The sequence below is a fragment of the Geotrypetes seraphini genome, chromosome 1 (genome assembly GCF_902459505.1).
Source record: "Geotrypetes seraphini chromosome 1, aGeoSer1.1, whole genome shotgun sequence".
Classification (NCBI taxonomy): domain Eukaryota; kingdom Metazoa; phylum Chordata; class Amphibia; order Gymnophiona; family Dermophiidae; genus Geotrypetes; species Geotrypetes seraphini.
Window position 1 is genome coordinate 443074276 of NC_047084.1, and position 22687 is coordinate 443096962.

The 22687-nt window shown below is 43.0% G+C and overlaps 1 protein-coding gene across 4 annotated transcripts in view; it reads left to right on the top strand.

Moving 5' to 3' along the window:
- The window catches only part of CCDC171 (coiled-coil domain containing 171), a 608461-nt gene that overhangs the window by 113756 nt on the left and 472018 nt on the right, over positions 1-22687 (top strand). For all 4 annotated transcript variants that reach the window (XM_033920389.1, XM_033920380.1, XM_033920408.1 and 1 more), the window contains exon 10: positions 18670-18772. In XM_033920389.1, the coding sequence (XP_033776280.1) occupies positions 18670-18772 (103 nt within the window). The remainder of the gene's footprint in view (positions 1-18669; positions 18773-22687) is intronic.

The window sequence follows — 22687 nt, forward strand, 5'->3', positions numbered from 1 at the left end:
TTTTGGTTTTTTATTCAAATATCCAGATATTAATTTATACCACAATGCGGCTTGATGTCCTAGGAAGTCTGCTTTAAAGCATAAGAACTTTAAACTATATTGATTGTTCAATGTTTTCCATTCAGGGAACCCAACCTGAATGGCCTGCTTCAATTGCAACCATTTAAAACTTTGTGTTTTATTAAGACCAAATCTATGTTGCAATTGTGAAAAATCCAGCAGTTTACCTTCTGAAATAACATCATCTAGAGATCTAATGCCTGCAATAATCCAGTTCTTCCAAAGGATTTGAGCTCCGCCAATTTTGATCTTGGAGTTTATCCATATGGATTGATTAGTTGATTTGTATATTGGGATGGGTGTTAATTTATCAATAAATCTCAATGTTTTCCAAGTATCCATTATTATTTTATTTTCTTTGTATCTTTTAGGTATATTAATACTTGGTAAATGAACTAAATTTAGGGGAAACATAAGGCGCCATTCCAAATATAACCAATCTGGTGCATTATCTATAAGTTCTGGGAGGATCCAATACATACCCTGACGTAGAATATAGGCTTGATGGTACCTATAGAAATTTGGAAAATTTACCCCTCCCTCCTTAATTGATTTTTGTAAGGTTACTAAAGCTATTCTAGGTGTCTTACCAAGCCAAAGAAATTTTGTTAAAATTCTATTAAGCTTTTTATAAAAGGACCCCTGAAAATAAATAGGTATCATACTCATTTGGTAGCAAACTACAGGCAACATCATCATTTTAATAGTTTGAACTCTTCCCCACCAAGAAATATGTAATGGGTTCCATTGCTCACATAACTCCGTAACTTTTTTTAATACATATTTTTCATTTTCTTTTACAGTATCTTCAATTGTTTTTTTAACTTGAATGCCTAGATATTTAAATCCTTCTTCTTTCCATATGAATGGAAAAGTATCAAATAATCCTTTTACACAGTGAACATTCAAGGGTATAATTTCAGATTTATTCCAATTAATTTTATAACCTGAAAATTTGCCAAACTTATCAATTAATTCCAATAAAGAAGATAAGGTAGACTCTGGATTTCTCAAATAAAGCAAAATATCATCCGCATAAGCCGAAATTTTATATTCCATATCTGAATATGGAATACCTTGTATCTCCCTCGTTTGCTTTATTGCTAACAATAAGGGTTCTAATACAACATCAAATAACAAAGGAGATAAAGGACAGCCTTGTCTAACTCCCCTCTGTAATTGAAAACCATCAGATATCTTATTATTAATATTTAATCTTGCAATCGGGAAGCTATACAATGTTTTTACCATTTGTATAAATCCAGAACCTATACCAAACCATTCTAAAGCCTGATACATAAAATTCCATTCTACCCTATCAAATGCTTTTTCAGCATCTAATGAAACTGTAAAGCACAGTTACTTACCGTAACAGGTGTTATCCAGGGACAGCAGGCATATATTCTCACATGTGGGTGACGTCATCTACGGAGCCCCGGCGCGGACAGCTTTTCAAGCAAACTTGATTGAAGTTTCAAGTTTGCACACTGCACCACGCATGTGCGTGCCTTCTCGCCCACTAGAGGGCGCATCCCACCTCGTGGTCCTCAGTTCCATAACTAGCAAGGAAGCCATCCCCGGGGAGGCGGGCGGGTTGTGAGAATATATGCCTGCTGTCCCTGGATAACACCTGTTACGGTAAGTAACTGTGCTTTATCCCAGGACAAGCAGGCATGATATTCTCACATGTGGGTGACCTCCAAGCTAACCAAAATAGGGCAGGTGGGAGGATGGCAATTTAGGAAAACAGATTTTGCAATACTGACTGGCCAAACCGGCCGTCACTCCTGGATAGAGTGTCCAGACAGTAGTGAGAGGTGAATGTATGAACCGAAGACCAAGTGGCAGCCTTACATATGTCCTCCATCGGAGTGGATCGGAGGAAAGCTATCGAAGCTGCCATTGCTCGGACCTTGTGACCCGTGACCCGACCCGGGGGAGGAAGGCCAGCCTGAGTGTAGCAAAAGGAAATGCAAGCGGCCAACCAGTTAGACAGAGTGCGCTTGGAAACTGGATGCCCTAATCGATTGGGATCGAAGGACAAAAACAATTGAGGGACCTTCCGATGAGACCTGGTGCGTTGAAGATAATATGCCAACGCCCTCTTACAGTCAAGCGTGTGAAGCGCCGTCTCGCCAGGATGGGAGTGGGGCTTCGGGAAGATCACAGGAAGGACAATGGACTGATTGAGGTGAAAGTCCGAAACAACTTTAGGTAAAAACTTAGGATGGGTGCGGAGAACCACCTTGTCGTGATGAAAGACCGTGAAAGGAGGGTCCGCAACCAAGGCTTGCAACTCCCCAATCCGCCTGGCGGAGGTGAGGGCAATCAGAAACACCGCCTTCCAAGTCAGAAATTTCAAGAGGGACTTGTTGAGTGGCTCAAAAGGGGGTTTCATCAGTTGAGCCAGAACTACATTCAAATTCCACACGACAGATGGAGGCTTAAGAGGGGGGCAAACCCTGAGTAGCCCTTTCATGAAGCGTGTCACCAAGGGATGGAGTGACAGAGGGCGTCCCTCCAGAGGTTGGTGGAAAGCAGAAATCGCACTGAGATGAACCCGCACCGAAGTGGTTTTCAAGCCGGAGCGCGACAAATGAAATAAATATTCTAAAACCGAGGATACCGGAACTGATACCGGATCCAGGTGAAAAGACGAGCACCAGGTTGAAAACCTGGTCCATTTCTGCGCATAGCAAAGCCTCGTTGAGATCTTGCGGGAGGCTTCCAACACCTCCTTCACCGATTGAGACAGGTCCGGAGGAGTCAGGGAACAAGAAACCAGGCTGTCAGGTGCAATGACTGCAGATTGGGATGTAACATGGATCCTTGACTCTGAGACAGCAGAGAAGGAGAGACAGGCAGGGGAAGAGGCTCTCTGGCACTGAGCTGGAGCAGCAGGGAGAACCAGTGCTGACGCGGCCACCGAGGTGCTATGAGAATCATCGTGGCCGTGGACGATTTTAGGTGTACCAACGTTCGCATGATCAGAGGGAACGGAGGGAATGCATACAGGAACCTTCCTTCCCAGTCGAGTAGGAAGGCATCCGCTTCCAGACGGTCCTGCGAGTACATCCGAGAACAATATAGTGGTAGTTTGTGTGTCTCCGGAGAGGCAAACAGATCCACCTGTGGCGTTCCCCAGCGAGCGAAAACCTCGCGTAGAACTGCTGAGTGTAGAGTCCACTCGTGCGGTTGCAGAAGTCGACTCAGTTTGTCCGCCAGGCAATTCCGTTCTCCTTGGATGTAGACCGCCCGGAGGAAGATGTTCCGGGAGGCCGCCCACTCCCAGAGGCGAAGAGCTTCGGAGCAGAGGGGCCATGACCCCGTTCCTCCCTGCTTGTTCACATAATACATTGCCACCTGATTGTCCGTGCGGACGAGGACCACCTGGTCCTGCAATATGTGAACGAAGGCTCGAAGTGCTAGGAAGATGGCTCGCAGCTCTAGCACGTTGATATGACACTGACGGTCTTCTGTCGACCACAGGCCCTGCGTGCGAAGACCGTCGAGATGGGCTCCCCACGCGTACTCCGAGGAGTCCGTGGTCAGGACCTTGCGAAAAGGCGGAGTGCGGAACAATAGCCCCATGGACAGATTTGAAGAGTCTGTCCACCAACGCAGCGATTTCCGCAAGGGCGGAGTTACCGCAATGAGGCGAGACACCGGGTCGCACTCCTGACGCCACTGGGACGCGAGGGTCCACTGAGGGATCCTCAGGTGTAGCCTCGCAAACGGCGTGACATGTACCGTCGAGGCCATATGGCCCAGCAGCATCATCATGCGCTTGGCCGACACCCTCGGTAGTTGAGAGACCTGGCGGCTCATCCGTACCAAGGTTTCCAACCGCTGGGTCGGCAGGTAGGAGCGTAGGCGCACCGTGTCCAGCACCGCACCTATGAATTGAAGAGACTGCGACGGCCTCAACTGAGACTTTGGAAAGTTTATCTCGAACCCGAGAGTTTGCAGGAAGGCAATAGACTGTCGGGTCGCTGAGATAACCCCCTCCCTGGTCGGGGCTTTGATGAGCCAATCGTCCAGGTAAGGGAACACATGGAGTCCACGTGACCTGAGGGCTGCTGCAACCACCACCATGCACTTCGTGAATACTCGTGGGGACGCGGCCAGGCCGAAGGGCAGTACCCTGTACTGGAGGTGGAGGTCCCCCACCTGGAATCGTAAGAATCTTCGACAGGAGGGGTGCACCGGAACATGGGTGTATGCTTCCTTCAGGTCGAGGGAGCACATCCAGTCCCCTTCCCCCAAGAGGGGGTACAAAATCGGGAGAGATAGCATTCGAAACTTCTCCCGGGCCAGGAATTTGTTGAGCTTCCTGAGGTCCAGTATGGGGCGCAGGTCCCCGGTCTTTTTTGGGACCAGAAAGTAGCGGGAGTAAAACCCCGTACCCCACTGGTCCTTGGGGACCGGCTCGACCGCCCGAAGCTTCAAGAGGGCTTTGGCTTCGGTTATAAGGGTCGGTAGCTGCGAACGGTTGCAGGGGACTAAACTTGGGGGACTGTCCGGCGGCGAGGACACAAAGTTGAGCGAGTAGCCCTCGGAGACGATCCGGAGCACCCAAGCGTCTGAGGTAATCCCGGTCCATGCCTCCCGGAAGGACCGAAGACGGCCCCCGATAGGAAGGGGTTCCTGTGAAAGTGCGGAGGGGAACCCGCCCCGTCCGCTCAGCCCGTCAAAAGGAAGGCGCGGGCTTAGAAGGGCCCTGCGCCTGGGCTTGGGTTTGTCCCTCTCTGCCTCGCTGAGACGGACGTCTCGGAGGCGGTCTCGAGAAAGCCGGGGTCGATTTCTGAGGGTATCGGCGCGGCGGAGGCCGAAAGGGTTTCTGCGGTGGGGGCCTAGGTTTGGGGCGGACCAGGGATGCTAGAGAGCGCTCCTGTTCCGACAAGCGTTTGGTCGCCGCATCCAATGACTCGTCGAATAACTCGGACCCCACACAGGGCAAGTCTGCCAGGCGTTCCTGCAGGTTTGGGTCCATGTCGAGGGTGCGAAGCCAGGCCAAGCGGCGCATGGCCACCGCGAGGGCCGACACCCTCGAAACCAGCTCAAAGGCGTCGTACACTGCGTGGAATAGGTACAACCGCAATTGAGACAGGTTGGACATAAACTTATCGAATTCTGCTCTTTGGGAGTCCGGTAACGAGTTTCGATATTGAGGAAGGTCCTTCACCATACCACGCAAATAGGAGGAAAAGGTGAAGGCGTAATTTAGAACCCTGGTGGCCATCAGGGAATTTGAATAGAGGCGACGGCCAAACTTGTCCAGGGTCCGCCCCTCCCTGCCTGGTGGAACCGCCGCAGAAACCCGTGAGGGCTGTGATTTTTTAAGAGCAGACTCCACCAGAAGAGACTGGTGTGAGAGCTGCGCCTTATCGAACCCTTTAGGAGGAATCGTCCTATACTTCGATTCCATTTTTGAAGGCACAGACGTGACTGTAAGGGGGTTTGACAGGTTATTCAGCCAGGTTTGCAGAAGGACACTGTTGAGAGGGAGTCTAGGCACCTCCCTAGGAAGAGTGGGGAGGTCCTGTTCCTCCAAAAATTCTTTGGAATACCGAGAGCCTACCATCAGGTCAATCCCCAGGGCTTGGGCCATGTCCTGAACGAAGGATGAAAATGAGGACGGCCTAGCCTGGGGAGACGGGGTTCTCGACCGCCCCACCGAGGAGAGGGGGGAGGCCTCATGGGAATAATGAGGATCCCTAACCGATCCCGAATCCCAGGATCCCCTCTCGAGGGCCCTCGAGGGGGAAGGGGAAGTTATCCTCCTCGCAGAGCCCTTGGGTGAGGACCCAGGGGTTCGTGGGACACTCTCCCGTTTCCTCGGCGAGGCGGCCCGGGAAGACTTCCCATGAGGTGAGCGGAGGAGTCTCGGGTTGTCGAGGCGCAACTCCGACACCTGCAGCGCCTCGCCCCCGAACGACGAGGAGCGGTCGCACCGAGGCGAGCCTCGGGGTCGTTTAGACTTCCTCGATCGACGCCCCGTCCGAGGTCGCGTCGAGGGCGAGGCGTGTCTGGAAGACCCGGAGGAAGAGGAGGAAAGACGGCGCACTCTGCGCAACTTTTCCTTGGGCCTTACACTCCGCTCAGGGGGTTCCCCCGAGGTCGAGGTCCGGGGCGGGGCCGAGACCGAGGTGAACGGGGCCACCGTACCCGAGACCGAGGTCGCCGAGGTCGGGGCTCCCGAGGGAGCCGAGGCCGGGGCCTCCGAGACCGAAGGCGCCCCGGCCGAGGTCGAGGCCGCCGGAACCGCAGCACGCTGCAACACTTCCAGGGCTCCCGACAGCTCCGATGAGATCAGAGCTCGGAGGAGATCCTGGAAGGCCGGAATCCCCACGAAGGTGGGGAGTTCCGAGTCCGGGGCACACTCCCTGGAGGGCGACCTCGGTCTCGAGTATTCCCTCGGGGTGTGCGGAGTCGAGGTCCGATGCGGGGCCGGGGTCGACCCACCCGCCTTGGCTTGACTCGAGGATGGCTTCTTTGCTGAAGGGGATGGAACAGAGGACTTACCCGAAGCTTGCTTCACTGACGACGCCTTCGAGGAAGAGGGCCGAGGCGAGGCCGAGGCCCCCGAGGACGCCGAGGCCGAGGTCAAGGCCGGGGCCGAAGCCGAGGCCGACGTCGAGGCCTTAGGTGCGTCAACGGCGAACAATTCGGCCATTCTTGCCTTACGGCGACGGAGGGCCCTGTTTTGGAAGGTAGCACAGCGATCACACGAGTCTGTCGGATGTTCGGGCCCAAGACAGACAATGCACCACCGGTGAGGGTCGGTGATGGAAAGCAACCTTTCACACCGGCTGCACTTTTTGAATCCCGTAACAGGACGGGACATCCACGAAGAAAAAGAAGAAGGCCGGAAACGTACCGACGTCCCGCGGCCACGGATTCCGGGAGCCCCCGGAGTCCGAGGAAAAACGAAAGACTTTTTTTTTTTTTTTTTTTTTGAAAGGAACCGAAAAGAAAAACAGCACCGCGAACTAATTCGAAGGGAAAACAAACTAAACGCGGCAGCTAGAAGGCAAAAACACTGGAGCTCAGATCCACAGGGCTTTCTTGCTCCGCGGAAAAATTTGAACTGAGGACCACGAGGTGGGATGCGCCCTCTAGTGGGCGAGAAGGCACGCACATGCGTGGTGCAGTGTGCAAACTTGAAACTTCAATCAAGTTTGCTTGAAAAGCTGTCCGCGCCGGGGCTCCGTAGATGACGTCACCCACATGTGAGAATATCATGCCTGCTTGTCCTGGGATAAAAGCCGGTTCATCCATTTTTTTTGATAAGTTTAGCATGTGAAATAATAGTCTAGAGTTATTGGAGGAATGTCTTTTAGCAACGAAACCCGTTTGATGCATATCTATAATATGTGGGAGAGCTTTAGCTAATCTCAAAGCCAAAATTTTCGCCAAAAGTTTATTATCAACATTTATCAAAGATATAGGCCTGTAGTTTGAAACCAAAGTAGGATCTTTATTTGGCTTAGGCAAAACAATTATTATTGATTCAGCCATAGTACCTTTTATATTACCTTTTATAAGTTGTGTCTGATATAATTTTAATAAATGTGGGGAAAGGATATTTTGAAATGTTTTATAAAATTCTACTGTGTAACCATCACCACCTGGAGCGGATCCAACTCTAAGAGATCTCAATGCTGTTTCTAATTCTTTTAATGATATAGGTTCTTCTAAACTTCGTTTTATATGATCAGGAATTTTAGGTCCATTAATTAAATCTAAAAATTTTTTTCCATCTTTTTGTTTCTCCAAATAAGGTTCGGAAGAATACAGGTCCTTATAAAAATTTAAAAATTGTTTTAATATTATATTTGTTTGATTTGTTATTATACCATTATCATCTTTTATTCCATTAATATTAGTTCTCCTTTTTTTTGCCTTAAGATAATTTGCCAATAATTTTCCCGCCTTATTGGAATTTCCATAATACACTGTTTGCTTGGAAAACAAATCTTTTCTTATCATTTTTGAAGTTAATTCATTATATTTACCTTTTGTTTTCAAAAGAGCTTGTAAAACTTCATATTCCCATTTACTTATCAATTTAGCTTCTAATATTTTTATTTCTTTTTCTAATTCTATATATTGTTTTTTGATCTGTTTCCTAATAAAAGCTGAATATGATATAATATTACCCCTCATAGTTGCTTTAAATGCATCCCATACATTCTCTATAGATGTATCTTCCACTAAATTTGTTTGAAAAAAATCATTAATTTGTGTTTTAAAATTTTCCAAAAATTTGTCATCCACAAGCAATGCATTATCAAATCTCCAAAGAGGTCTATTATTTTCTAATTGATCTAATTGTAATTCTATCCATATTCCCGCATGATCCGAAATGATAATAGGACCAATGGAGGCTTTAATCACCTGTTGCACTTTATTTGTTGAAACAAAAATATAATCTATTCTTGAAAATGATTTATGAACCTGTGAACAAAATGAATATTCCTGATCATTAAAATGAAGAATACGCCATATATCCTTCAAATCACATGATCGAACTAAATTATCTAGACCTAAAGATTTAATATTTTTACCTGGTTTTTTATCCAATAATGGATCCATTACAGCATTAAAATCTCCAGCCACCACTAAATTAGAGGCAGCCAGTGGTAATAACATATTTTGTAGCTTTTTGAAAAATTCTGATTGATTCGAATTAGGGGCATATATATTAAATAACGTCAGGGTATCATTTCCCATACCTATATCGATATGTATCCATCTTCCATGTGGATCTGAACTTTTTACCTTTATATTGGCCATACATTTTTTATTTATAAGAATTGCAACCCCTGCTTTTTTACCCACTGCTGGAGCAAAAAAACATTCCTTTATCCATCCACCTGATAATTTCTGTGATTCCTTCATATTAAGATGGGTCTCTTGCAGACAGTAAATATCCGCATTTTGCTTTTTTAAAAATGTTAATACTTTTTTCCTTTTAATTACATGATTCAGGCCATTGACATTAATAGAATATATTTTAAAAGACATTATACATTTTAATACTTTTCATTATCTTATTCTTCCTCTCCTCTTTCATATTTAATATCCAAAAAATTTTCTTCATGACACACATATTTAACCCTAATGTATCTCCCTTAATTATTCTAGTAAATATTCTCCTTGTCCCTCCCTTTCCCACCCAGTACATTGGCTGCTTAAGGATACACATTGGAACTGTAATCCGAACATTCTCCCCATTCCAGGCAATCAATATTCAATATTTAAACAAATTTCCCTTCTATCTATCTATATTGATCTTTTATATCTTTAATCATTTTCCATAACATTTCATTAATGTATCATTATCCATTTAACAATATGTTAATTTGTATTTCCTTAGTATTATGATTTCAACATATAATTATTTTAAACATATATGTAGTGTATTATTTAATAATTTTCCTATATTTTGTTCTTTCTTTCATATAATTTTTATTGTCTTTTCTTTATATTGTTTTCCTCCTTTTCTTCAGATATTTCGATATGTCATATTTTTCTAATTTTTCATAGAGTCCTCAAAACCATCTTAATGTTCTATGTTAAAATATCATAGGTTCTGGTTTAGAGAGAAAATCTTTTAGTTTTTCGGGATCCTCAAAATATAAGGATTTGTCTCCAGATGATACTCTCATTTTCGCCGGGTAGTATAGACCATATTTAAATCCTTTTTCTTTTAGTAGAGGTCTCATGTCTAGTAGTCTCTTTCTTTTATTTGCTGTGTTTTTGGCAAAGTCTGGTAAAAACCATATTCTTGATCCTTTATAATTTAGGTTTTTATCTTTTTTTGCAGCATTTAGTATTTCTAGTGCTTGTTGGTATCTCAGCATTTTGAAAATTATTGGTCTTGGTCTGTCTTTGTTTTCTAAATTTTTAATTGGGATTCTATGCGCCCTTTCTATTTCAATTGGTTGTTTCAAGTCTAACTGTAGTATTTTTGGAATTAAATTTTCAAGGAAAAGGATAGTATTTTTTCCCTCTAAATTTTCTTGTATTCCAAAAAGTTTAATGTTTTTCCTTCTTCCTCTATTCTCGTAGTCCTCCAGTTGATCTTTTAATTTATTTAATTCCAGGCTGTCGTTTTTACATCTTTTTGATTCACATTCTATAGCTTCCATTTTTGATTCTAGTTCAGTTGTTCTTTTGTTGTTAACTTCCATTTGTCTATGAATATTTAAAATTTCTTCTTTCATTTCCGACATATTAGTTATAGTTTCCTTAAGCATTTGTTTGATTTGTCTTAGTTCTTCCATAACTTCTGTTTTGCTTAATATGTCTGATTCTTCGATAGGAAGTGGTATTTTGCTTGGTGTTATTTGGTCTTGTTTCTGTCTTTTTGCAGATGTACCAGCCTCATTTTTGTTTTGTCTGGTGCTTGCCATGTTGTTGTTTTCTTTTTCTTGGTTATTCTTATTTCTTTTGATATTCTTAGGTTTTTAATCTCTTTACTTCCAAGATTTAGTAGAAATTTTCTTTTTAAGCCCTTTTCTTTTCCTCAGTTATCTGTCACAATCTTGAATATTCCTTTTTTAGTTTATTTATCTCTTTAATATTGGCTAGATGGTTATTTTTGATTTTTTTCTCCTTCTTTTATCTTTTACCTATGTCAGTTTGAAAATTCTTTCCTTTTTTCTTTTACTTTTCTCACTTTCACTGTCTCAATGAAGGAGGGGAACATTCAGTCCAACAACATTTCCTTCCCTTAGATCTCTCTCAGATTAGTCAATTTCTTTCACAAGTTTTAATTTTTCAGCGCTGACAAAAAAAAAAAAAAAATTCTTAATAGTTTTTCCTCTCCTCTCACAAGCCCAATCGCAGCCCCGATTGAGGAGAGCATCACTTTATAGAGTTATTTTCCCTTATTTTGACCAACTTGAAGTAACTGTCTTCTGTTTTTTCTCAGCGTCTCTCAATCATTAGAAAATTTTCCCTGTCCCAGTGGGCTCACAATCTAACATAACATAAAATCTTTATTTATATACTGCGAAAGCCATTCGGTTCAATGTGGTTTACAGGAAAAGTGGCTGAAGACAGTCGGCGAACTCCAAAAATTGAAAGAGTACAAAATTGTATAAAACACATAGAGGGAGGTTAAACAGGGTTTTACAAGGAGGGAGATAATGATAAATAGTAAAGATCAGGGTCTTAGAGCAACAACTAGAATAGAGATTTAATTTAAGCTGGGTTGTCCTATTTGGGGAAGAGGTGCGTTTTTAGAAGCTTTCTGATGATGATAATTAATCCAATTAATGTGGTTACTTTATATCTATTTTAGTCTGTCTACATCAAAAAGACATTAGATAAAAATATTGTAAAGTTTAGATGACAAGCTTGTAAAAGATAAGAGGACTTATTCTTACCCAAATCTCAATAGAAAAAAAAGAGCATGCAAATTATAACCCATAATGAGATGAAGGACACGTTAGTTTGTTTGACTGACAATTTTCTAGACCAATCTTTAGGGTAGACTTACCATGACATAACAGAGTGAACAAAAATGAACTAGTCTTCCATGGTTTATAAACATGAGAATTCTTGTATACCTGGCTGCAGTGGAAAAAGTGAGGTACAGTGAGAATGTCAAATTGCTTATTCTATATAACAGGGGTTGAAGGGTAAAAGCAGAGAGTCACAGATTTGATGTACTGTCTTTCTGTGGGTACAACCAAAGCCATTTACATATATGCAGGTACTGTAAAACCTTGGTTTGCGAGCATAATTCATTCCAGAAGCATGCTTATAATCCAAAGCATTCGTATATCAAAGCGAATTTCCCTATAAGAAGTAATGGAAACTCAGATGCTTCTTTTCACAACCCAGAAACTTTAATACAAAATATTATACTTACTTGTATTTCAAGACCTTGCTCATTTAGAACAGTCACTACACTCCTGCAGCATCAGATAGAAGAACCATCAGCTCAGTTGTGTTGATGTGACGCGTGTATACTATATGTACTTGTATTGCAAGACATTGCTTGTATATCAAGTTAAAATCTAATAAAATGTTTTGCTTGTCTTACAAAACACTTGCAAACCAAGTTACTTGCAATCCAAGGTTTTACTGTACTTTTTCTGTCCTTAGTGGGCTCACAATCTAATTTTGGACCTAGAGCAATGCAGGGTTAAGGAACTTGCCCAGAATCACAAGACACTGCGGTGAGAATTGAACCCAGTTCCCCAGGTTATCCCAGGACAAGCAGGCAGCATATCACCGACGGAGCCCCGCAGCGGACAGCCTCGAAAGCAAACTTGCTTGAAGATCTCGAACTTTCGAGCACTGCACCGCGCCTGCGCGCGTGCCTTCCCGCCCGAACTAGGGGGCGCATCTCCTGAGAGGATCCTCAGTTCGTTTAATTCCACGGAGACAAGAAGACACGTTCTCTTTCTCTGCAGCAATTGCCTTCTCATCACCGCGGCTGTTTCTTTTTTAAAGTCGGTCGCTGTGCTTATTTCTTTATTCCTTTCTTTTTCTTTTCATAAAAAATAAAAAATAAAAAAAATAAAAAAAAAATATTGTTTTTCTTTTTTGTTCGGTCGTCGCGCTTTGGGCCTAGGCCTAGGCTCCTTCGTTCGACACGGACTTTATTTTTTCCATGTCCCGGCCTCTTACCGGGTTTAAACGTTGTCGACAGTGTAATCGGGTGATTTCTGTCACCGATCCCCACTGCCGTTGTTTACAGTGCCTGGGTTCTTCTCATTCTCCAGAAGATTGTCATCGCTGCTTCACCCTTACTCCAAGGGCCTTTCGACGATGTTGTGCTCAATTTTTTCAACTTTTTGGCATGGAGCAATCTTCGGATCCGGCCTCGACCGTAGCGGCTGCTCCGGTCTCGAAGGCTTCGACTCCGACGACCTCGACACCTGTGGTCTCGAAGGCCTCGACCCAGACTCCGGCTGGAGTTTCGGTCTCGAAGGCCTCGACCTTTTCTGCCTCGGTTGCCTCGAAGACGACGCCATCCACGAAGTCTTCTACGGGGGGTAAGTCTCCGAGTTCCCTTTCAGGTGCCGTATCCAAGAAGCCACCAGAGTCCTCGGCACGTCCACCTTCGAAGCGTACCTCCAAGATAAGGGAATACTCACCTTCGAGGTCGCCCTCTTCGGAGCGTACTGCTGCACCTACGAGGTCAGAATCTTCTGTCTCGGTGCCGATGCTGGAGAACATGCTGAAATCTATCCTTACCACTCAGATTTCCTCCTTGGTAGCTCAATTGGTCCCGTCCTCGACCTTGCCTCGGACTGATCAGCCTGTCACTCAACCAGAGCTTCCAGTCTCCCGAGGCCGATCCCGGACACCGAAGAACATTTCTTCATCAGAGTCTTCTCCGGGCTCACCTCCTCCGAAGCATCGATCGAAGCATTCAAGACCTGTTACTTCTAAGCTTCGGAGGGAGTCTTCGACATTGGATACCGAGGCTTCTTTACCTTGTTCTTCGAAGTCAAAGTCGAAGCATGGATCTCGACGAGCCTCGACTCGAAGCCCTTCTCGATCCAGAACACCGTCGAAGCCAGTCCGTCGAGACAGTCCTACACATACCTCGACTCATTCTGTAACTCGTACACCTACTACTTCTCCTTCCAGGAGTTTGAAAAGGAAGCATTCTCTTACTCCAACTCATAGTGCAGCTTCTTCGGTCACTCTGCGTTTGGAATCAGACCTTTCACCATATTCTAGAGAGGCTTCTCCATCCTATTCAGTTCAACATAAATCACGCAGTGGTTCTCCTGAGGACACATCTGATCCAAAATCAGTTTCTTTTGCCAAATTTATCTTTGACATGGGCCAAGCTCTCAAGATAGACCTTCATTCAGACTCAAAATATACTCCTGAGTACTTAGCGGATATGGAGCTTCCCCATCCTCCAAAAGAGTCACTCAGATTACCTATGACTCCTGTTCTACAGCAGACCTTCTCTCGCAATATGGAAACTCCTTATTCTATCACTGCTATTCCATCCAAATTAGAATCTCGTTATAGAACGGTCCCCTGTAAAGGGTATGAAAAGTCTCAGCTTTCTCATCAATCTCTAGTTGTAGAATCATCATTGAAGAAAGCACATCCCTCCAAAATCTATGCTTCGGTCCCTCCTGGTAGGGAGGGCCGTACCATGGATAAGTTTGGACGTCGTTTATACCAGAACTCTATGATGGCAAATAGAGTTCTTAATTATAATTACATATTTACGTCCTACTTCAACCATTTTTTAAAGATTTTATCTTCATTTTACCCAGACATCTCTACCAATCGCCTATCAGAATTTAAAAATATCCTTAAGACTCTTTCTCAGTTGAGACTTTTCATGCTACAAGCTTCCTATGATGCCTTTGAACTCTCTTCTAGAGTGTCGGCATTTGCAGTAGCCATGCGTAGGTTAGCATGGTTACGGATAGTGGACATGGATCCTAACCTTCAGGATAGATTGGCTAATCTTCCTTGTCAAGGAAATGAATTATTCGATGACTCTATTGAGGCAGCTACAAAGCGTCTTTCAGAACATGAACGCTCTTTTGCTTCCCTCATTCGTCCAAAACCTAAACCTGTACCAACTAGAGGTTTCAAACAAACTCCACGTCGCTATCCGCAGAAATCAACTCCTGCTTTTTCTAGACCTCCTGCTCGTCGGCCTCCTCCACAACAAAGGCAACACAAATCTCAGACTCCTGCTGCCACCAAGCCTGCTCAGTCTTTTTGACAATCTCGACCTGAGCATTCAAATTTCTCTGTTTCCAAATTCTCACCTCCCCATAGGAGGTCGCCTGTCCACTTTTTATCACCAATGGGAGCTCATTACTTCAGACCTCTGGGTACTTACCATCATACGAGAGGGATACTCTCTTCGACTCCTTCAGGCACCTCCAGATCGCCATCCAAGAGAGTGTCTTTCAAATCAGTCGCATTTTCCCCTTCTGCTTCAAGAAGCTCGAGCTCTTCTTCTCCTACGAGCAGTGGAGGAAGTTCCTCTTCCACAAAGGAACTTGGGATTTTATTCCCGATATTTTCTAGTTCCCAAAAAGACGGGGGATTTGCGACCAATTTTGGATCTCAGAGCTCTCAACAAATATCTAGTCAAAGAGAAATTTCGAATGCTCACTCTGCCAACTCTATATTCCTTAATGGATCAAGGGGATTGGATGTGCTCTCTCGATCTCAAAGAGGCCTATACTCATATCCCTATTCATCCAGACTTTCGCAAATATCTCAGATTCCAGGTAGGAAATCTTCATCTTCAGTACAGAGTTCTCCCCTTCGGACTGGCTTCTTCCCCCAGAGTTTTCACCAAATGCCTAGTGGTTGTAGCTGCAGCTCTTCGCAACCAGGGTCTTCAAGTATTTCCATACCTGGACGACTGGCTCATCAAAGCTCCCTCTTTTTCAGAGGTTATTGCAGCGACCCAACAGACTATTCTTTTTCTGCAAAGTTTGGGATTTCACATCAATTTTCCCAAATCTCAGCTGACTCCTTCTCAATCCCTCCAGTTCATAGGAGCTACTCTGGACACTATCAATCTGAGAGCATATCTTCCACAACCACGTCAGGATGCACTCCTTCAACTGTCTCAACAATTCTGCCAACTTTCCTCTGTTCCAGCAAGGAAAATGATGGTTCTGCTTGGTCACATGGCTTCTACAGTTCATGTGGTTCCTTTTGCCAGACTTCACCTTCGCATTCCTCAATGGACACTGGCATCTCAATGGCAACAATCAGTGGATCCACCAACTCGACTAATTTCCATCACGCCTTCATTAAAGAAGTCTCTCCGCTGGTGGATGCTCTCTTTGAATCTTTCAAAAGGTTTACTGTTTTATCCTCTTCCTCATCAGAAGGTCCTCACAACCGACTCGTCAATGTATGCATGGGGAGCTCATGTGGACGGTCTTTGCACTCAAGGGCTCTGGACCCAAGCGGACCGGCGGTGTTCTATAAATCTGTTGGAACTCAGAGCGATATTCCACGCTCTCAAAGCTTTTCAGCATCTACTTCACGACATGGTGATTCTAGTACGTACCGACAACCAAGTAGCCATGTATTATGTCAACAAACAGGGAGGGACGGGATCTCACTCCCTCTGTCACGAAGCTCTGAAATTGTGGCATTGGGTGATTCTTCACAACATCTTTCTCAGAGCGGTTTATATTCAGGGTCAACAAAATTGTTTGGCGGACAAATTGAGTCGTCTTCTACAACCTCACGAATGGACACTCAATTCTCCTACTCTTCGCCAAATTTTTGCTCGTTGGGGGACTCCACAGATAGATCTGTTTGCGTCACCTCTCAACTTCAAACTGCCTCAATTTTGCTCCCGCATCTATACTCCTCAGCGTCTCGAAGCGGATGCGTTTCTACTGGACTGGAGGAATCAATTCCTTTATGCTTTTCCTCCGTTTCCTCTGATTCTCAAGACTCTGGTCAAGTTGAAATCAGACCGGGCCACCATGATTCTGATAGCTCCTCGGTGGCCCAGGCAGCCTTGGTTCTCCCTTCTACTTCAACTCAGCACCAGGGAACCTCTACTTCTTCCAATATTTCCTTCTCTACTCACGCAGAATCAAGGATCTTTGCTTCATCCCAATCTACAGTCTCTACATTTGACAGCTTGGTACCTTTCTCTATAACAGACTTTTCTCAATTCTCTCCGTCTGTGCAAGATATTTTACTTGCTTCCAGAAAACCATCAACTAGACAATGTTATGGTCAAAAGTGGACAAGATTCTCTGCTTGGTGTTCTACACGTAATTTACTTCCCAGATCTGCTTCCTTGACATCAATTCTGGACTATTTACTTCATTTATCACAATCTGGACTTCAGACTACATCTATCCGAGTCCACCTTAGTGCTATAGCTGCTTTTCATCAGCCTTTGGATGGAAAATCCCTTTCTGCACATCCTATGATTTCTCGTTTTATGAAAGGACTTCTCAATCTCCATCCTCCTATTAAACCACCTCCTGTGGTTTGGGACCTCAATGTTGTTTTAGCTCAACTTATGAAATCTCCTTTTGAACCACTTGACAAAGCTCATCTCAAGTATCTCACTTGGAAAACTGTTTTCCTGATCGCCCTCACTTCTGCTCGACGCGTCAGTGAGTTACAAGCACTAGTGGCTGATCCACCTTTTACAGTTTTTCACCATGACAAGGTTGTTCTACGTACTCATCCTAAATTCTTACCTAAAGTTGTTTCAGAATTTCATATCAATCAGTCTATTGTTCTGCCTGTATTTTTTCCAAAGCCTCATTCTCATCCAGGAGAGGCGGCTCTTCATACATTGGACTGTAAACGTGCTTTGGCTTTCTACCTTCAACGCACTCAACTTCACAGAACATCTCCTCAACTTTTCATATCTTTTGATCCGAACAGATTGGGTCGTCCTATATCAAAACGCACAATCTCCAACTGGATGGCTGCTTGCATTTCTTTCTGCTATACTCAGGCTGGTCTTCCTCTGCAAGGTCGAGTGACGGGCCACAAAGTTAGAGCTATGGCGGCGTCTGTAGCTTTCCTCCGATCAACTCCTATTGAGGAAATCTGCAAGGCTGCCACTTGGTCCTCGGTTCATACTTTCACTTCTCATTATTGTCTGGATACCTTATCCAGGAGGGATGGCCATTTTGGCCAATCTGTTTTGCAAAATCTTTTTTCGTAATATGCCAACTTCCCTCCATCCCTTTCTATTTAGCTTGGAGGTCACCCATGTGTGGGAATATGCTGCCTGCTTGTCCTGGGATAAAGCACAGTTACTTACCGTAACAGTTGTTATCCAGGGACAGCAGGCAGATATTCCCACAACCCTCCCACCTCCCCTGGTTGGCTTCTTGGCTAGGTATCTGAACTGAGGATCCTCTCAGGAGATGCGCCCCCTAGTTCGGGCGGGAAGGCACGCGCGCAGGCGCGGTGCAGTGCTCGAAAGTTCGAGATCTTCAAGCAAGTTTGCTTTCGAGGCTGTCCGCTGCGGGGCTCCGTCGGTGACGTCACCCATGTGTGGGAATATCTGCCTGCTGTCCCTGGATAACAACTGTTACGGTAAGTAACTGTGCTTTCTCAACCCATTGCACTAACCATATTAAATATCCAAAGCAAAATAAAACACGACATAAAGGAGAAACCCAAAAGAGCATGTACAGTTCCATGGGTATGTACTGGTAAGAGCTATGTGTCGCTAAGGCATTAAATTTAAAGGCTGACAATAATCATATCACCTTAGGCAGTCCTGGGGACAGAGCTTCAGTTGTGGGTGGACAAATGTTAATAAGTTTTATTTAACAGATGAAGTTAATTCTCTTGTCTCTTACTGTTGGCCTTTTATGCTTAAAATCATTTGAATATTGCTTAGAAATGTTTATTTATGGTAAGAAATAACTGGGAACATTACTGATCTAGAAAACCAGATCAGTATAATTACAAACATTTTGAAGTTTAATTTATTACAACATATCTAATATTTAGTGCTGACCATAATGGTCTAAAGCTTTTTAAAAAAAATTTAATAGCATGTTGGTAATGTTAGTTTGAATGTTTGCTGTTTTAAAAACATTTTAATGTTCTTTTAAAACTTTCTATCTATAAATAAAGGCAAAGAAACATCAGAGTGATATAGAACAGATACATGAAAGCAGCATGAGAGATTTGGAGTTACTCTTGGCCAGCTTTACTGTGTCAGGTCAACGGACTTCAGGTTAGTTGAATCTATAAGATGACAGCAGCATCTGTCAGTGTTCTAGAGTCACTCCAATATGGGAATTCTACAGATGCCTTTTATATCCCTCTTCTCAGCATGCTTTGATTTGATGACATATGAGGAATGCTTACAGCAGTAGAGTAGCCTAGTTGGCTTGAATTTGGACATGCTGCTAGTGCCAACCCAGAACTTGATTTACTAATGTTGATGTCTATATTCTCAGATGGAAGAGTAACTAGGGTTGCTGTGCTCCAAATCCAACTGAGAAAGCAAAGTCCTTACAGTGTATCTACAAAAGCAGCAGATGCTTTTAAGTGAGCTGAGCCAAATTTTAAGCAACCTTCAGCAACTTAAAAGTCACATATTCAAAAAGGTTGTATAGGACACAAAATATGCTATACATTTTTTTGTGCTGTAATAAATTTCTGATTACTGTTGCTTTTATGACAGGTACTTATCCTGCTTTTAGGATGGATTTTTAATGCAGTTGCATAAGTAAATTTCTTTTCTGTATATTGTGTTAAATATCATATATCCTATCTGAAATATAGTGGTGTAAATATATTTGTAAACTTCCCTTTTATCATGTTGTTCATTTATCTTTTTGAAATATGTTTAGCATATTCTTTCATTTTTAAAAAGGCTTCACGTCTCCTTTTTAAAGAAAGGGCCTTGCTGAAATCAAGTTGTGTTGATCTCCTGGAGACTCACCATCAGGCTTTGAGCAATTCCTCCACACTGCTTTGGAGGATGTGAAGTCCTTTTGAGGCCTACCCTAATTTTGTCTCCAGAGATGTTTTGTATAGAGATAAATATACAGCAAAAAGAGGGCAAGGACAGTTCTCATGTATGTAAATAGAAAAGGAAACAAAGAGAAGTTCCAAGCAATGTACTATAAGAATGCTGTACATAAAATTATGAAAGGTAATATAATAGTGTATTGCTCTCAAGATTCGGTGGTATCAATTATTTACCCCATTACCAGCTACTGTGAAGGCAATTATATAATTGGGTGCCTCCATTTAGGTGCCCTGAAGCCATGCATTGAGTCTGTAATGACGGCATCTGGGTGTCCAGATTCTGCAGTAAAATATGAGTGTAATACATTATCGGCGCTCATTATATGTACTCATCTACAGTTAAACCATTCATAGACCTAGCATAACCATGCTCTTGAATATGTAGCAGGGACTCATGTAATTTACACTATTCTGTAAGTTATACAAGTAAGGGGGAGCCCTCCATCCTCTGCCCATGCATTTACATGCTATGTCATTTACACCTGCCCTTAAAGAATAATGTTTAGGTGTCTTGCTTGATTTCCACACTATTAAGCATGAGCTGTTACATATAATGCTTAAAGTGTATAGGGTCTTCAGATTGCCGATAGTGTAACATAACACAGCACGACTGCAATCCTCACTAGTCCCAAGCACCTTGTTTTACTTCTTTTAAATCTTAATTTTTCATTTCATTTTATTTTACAAATAAATAATTTTAAACTTAGCTTTATGGTGAATAGCTTTAGTTAACACATTTCCCCTGTCTTTCCCGACGCATTTTAAAGTCTTCTTCAGGGTCGGGGTAGACTCTAAAAATAATGATATAATAAATTATATCACAAGGCAGAAGGCAGAATATTGCACCCTCCAGATTAAATCTCAAAACACTTACATGGTAATGAAGCATTGTAGCATAACTGCTATTCCTGACAGTTTGCCACTTTTAGCTCAAAATGGCCACGGTGTCTAACTATGTTCAAAAGTAGGAAAATCCCCCTGATGTCATCTCACAGGAGCCAATGAGCAGGCTGAAAAACCGTGTAGTTAAATCCACATAAATGCTGACTAGTATTTAATCTAAAGGAGTCATCCAGTCTCCAATTTCATTTAACCCATGAGGCATCATAGTATTTAATAAAAGCATCCACCGAAGTTCTTGAATGTTAAGAGTCTGCTCAACATTACCTCCCTCCCACCCGATCTCTATGGAGTCTATTACTCTCCATCTCAGATCTTGTAATATATGCTTAAAGAGTTTCCAATGGCAGACAAGGGGAGCTGTTTCATTTGATGTATGCACTCGAGATTTATGTTCAGTAAGCCTCACTTTTATTGGTCTGGTAGTCCGTCCCACATAGATCTTTGGATAGGGACATTGGATTATATATATAACAAAAGAAGAATTACAATCTGTGTTTCTTCTTGATTGGAACATTTTGCCCGTGATTGGATGAGACCAAGAGCCACCCGCCAGAGTGTAAGGACACCACAGGCAGAGGCTACAAGGCAAATGGCATCCCTGTTGTCATAGCAATGGCCTACCAGAATGTGCTAGTTTTAATACTTCCCCTATATTTTTAGCATGCTATAGGAAAATATTGGCCTCTCTCCAACTGTATCAGTTGCTAATTTAGCAATATGCCAGTGGTGCATAATTATTTGATTTATTTGCGGGGCGAAGGAGGAGAATTAGACTGAGGCTGTTTATATTGTAATAATTCTCTATGAATGTATTTTGCTTGCAAATAAACCTGATAAATTATTGCTTTGAGATAACCTCAGTGGTAAAATCTTGCTTTCATATTTCGAGCTTGAACCCGAAATTCAGTCAAAGAATGACAAATTCTTGTAAGGCGCAGGAATTGACTGATGGGTAAACTATTCTTGAGATTCACAGCTATCTTAATAAACTGTTTCTGTCAGTCGATATGCGGTAAATTGTGGTAAGTAGATGGTCCTGTTGTTTTATAATCTTAATGTCCAAAAAAAACAATCTCATGCTCATGAATTGTGGCAGTAAATTTTATATTGGCATCCAATTGATTAATCCATATTATAAAGTTGTCTAGTTCAGCACGAGTAGATGTCCATATGAAGGAAATGTCATCTAGAAAACGTTTCCATATTGCTTCAGATTTAAAAATGTCTGCTGTATATAACCATTTTTCCTCTAAAGCTGCCATCTATAAGGTAGCTAGTGAAGGGGCTAACAAAGCCCCCATAGCAATGCCATGTGTCTGCAGGTAAAAATGACCCTGGAACCAGAAATAGCTTTTAGTCAAGATCAATGTAGCCAGTTTCATCAAAAATGCAGATGGTATCCATGGGCACAATGTTTGCATCTCTAATACTTCTGATATCATCTCCAAAGCTCTATCCACTGGAATCGTGGTATAAAGGGCTGTGACGTCCAATGTCACTAATAGGCAATGCGATTCCAAATTTTGTATTTCCGATAACATCTGTAGCATGTGTGTGGTATCTATTACCCTAGACGTTATCTTCATTACCTCTTTCTGCTGAAAAATATCCAAGAATTTTGATAACGGTTCCAATACTGAATTGTGCATGGAATACTATAGGGCAGCCTGGGGGGGCACTAAGTTCTTATGAATCTTTGGTAAATAGATTTGCGGAGTTACATGAAAAGTTGGTCTCAAGAAAGCTGCTTCCTTAGAAGTAATATATTTGGCCTTATATGCATCCGATATAAGTTTGGAGATGATGTGTTTCAAATCCATCACTAGCTCTTCTTGTAATGGCAAGTAAAACTGAATGTCATTTATTTCACAATATGCCTCCTGTGAATGTTGAGTCAGATGATGTTGCACTACTATTGCGCCTCCTTTATCTGCATGCGTAATAATCAAATTGGAATTTTGATTTAACAATTTAAGCGCTAATTGTTGGTCCCCTATTAAATTCAATAAATGACTTCAAGGTGTTCCACTTTTTGAAGAACCAAATCTCTGAAAGTAATTAAATTGGGATGTAAAGGGCCCTTAGGGTACCATCTTGATTTAGAAGATATGATAGACCCGTCATCTCCAATCTGATTTTCATCAAAAAAGACTTTTAAGTGCAGTTTGCGTATTAGACCCAAATTAGCCTGTTTTTGAATGCATCATAT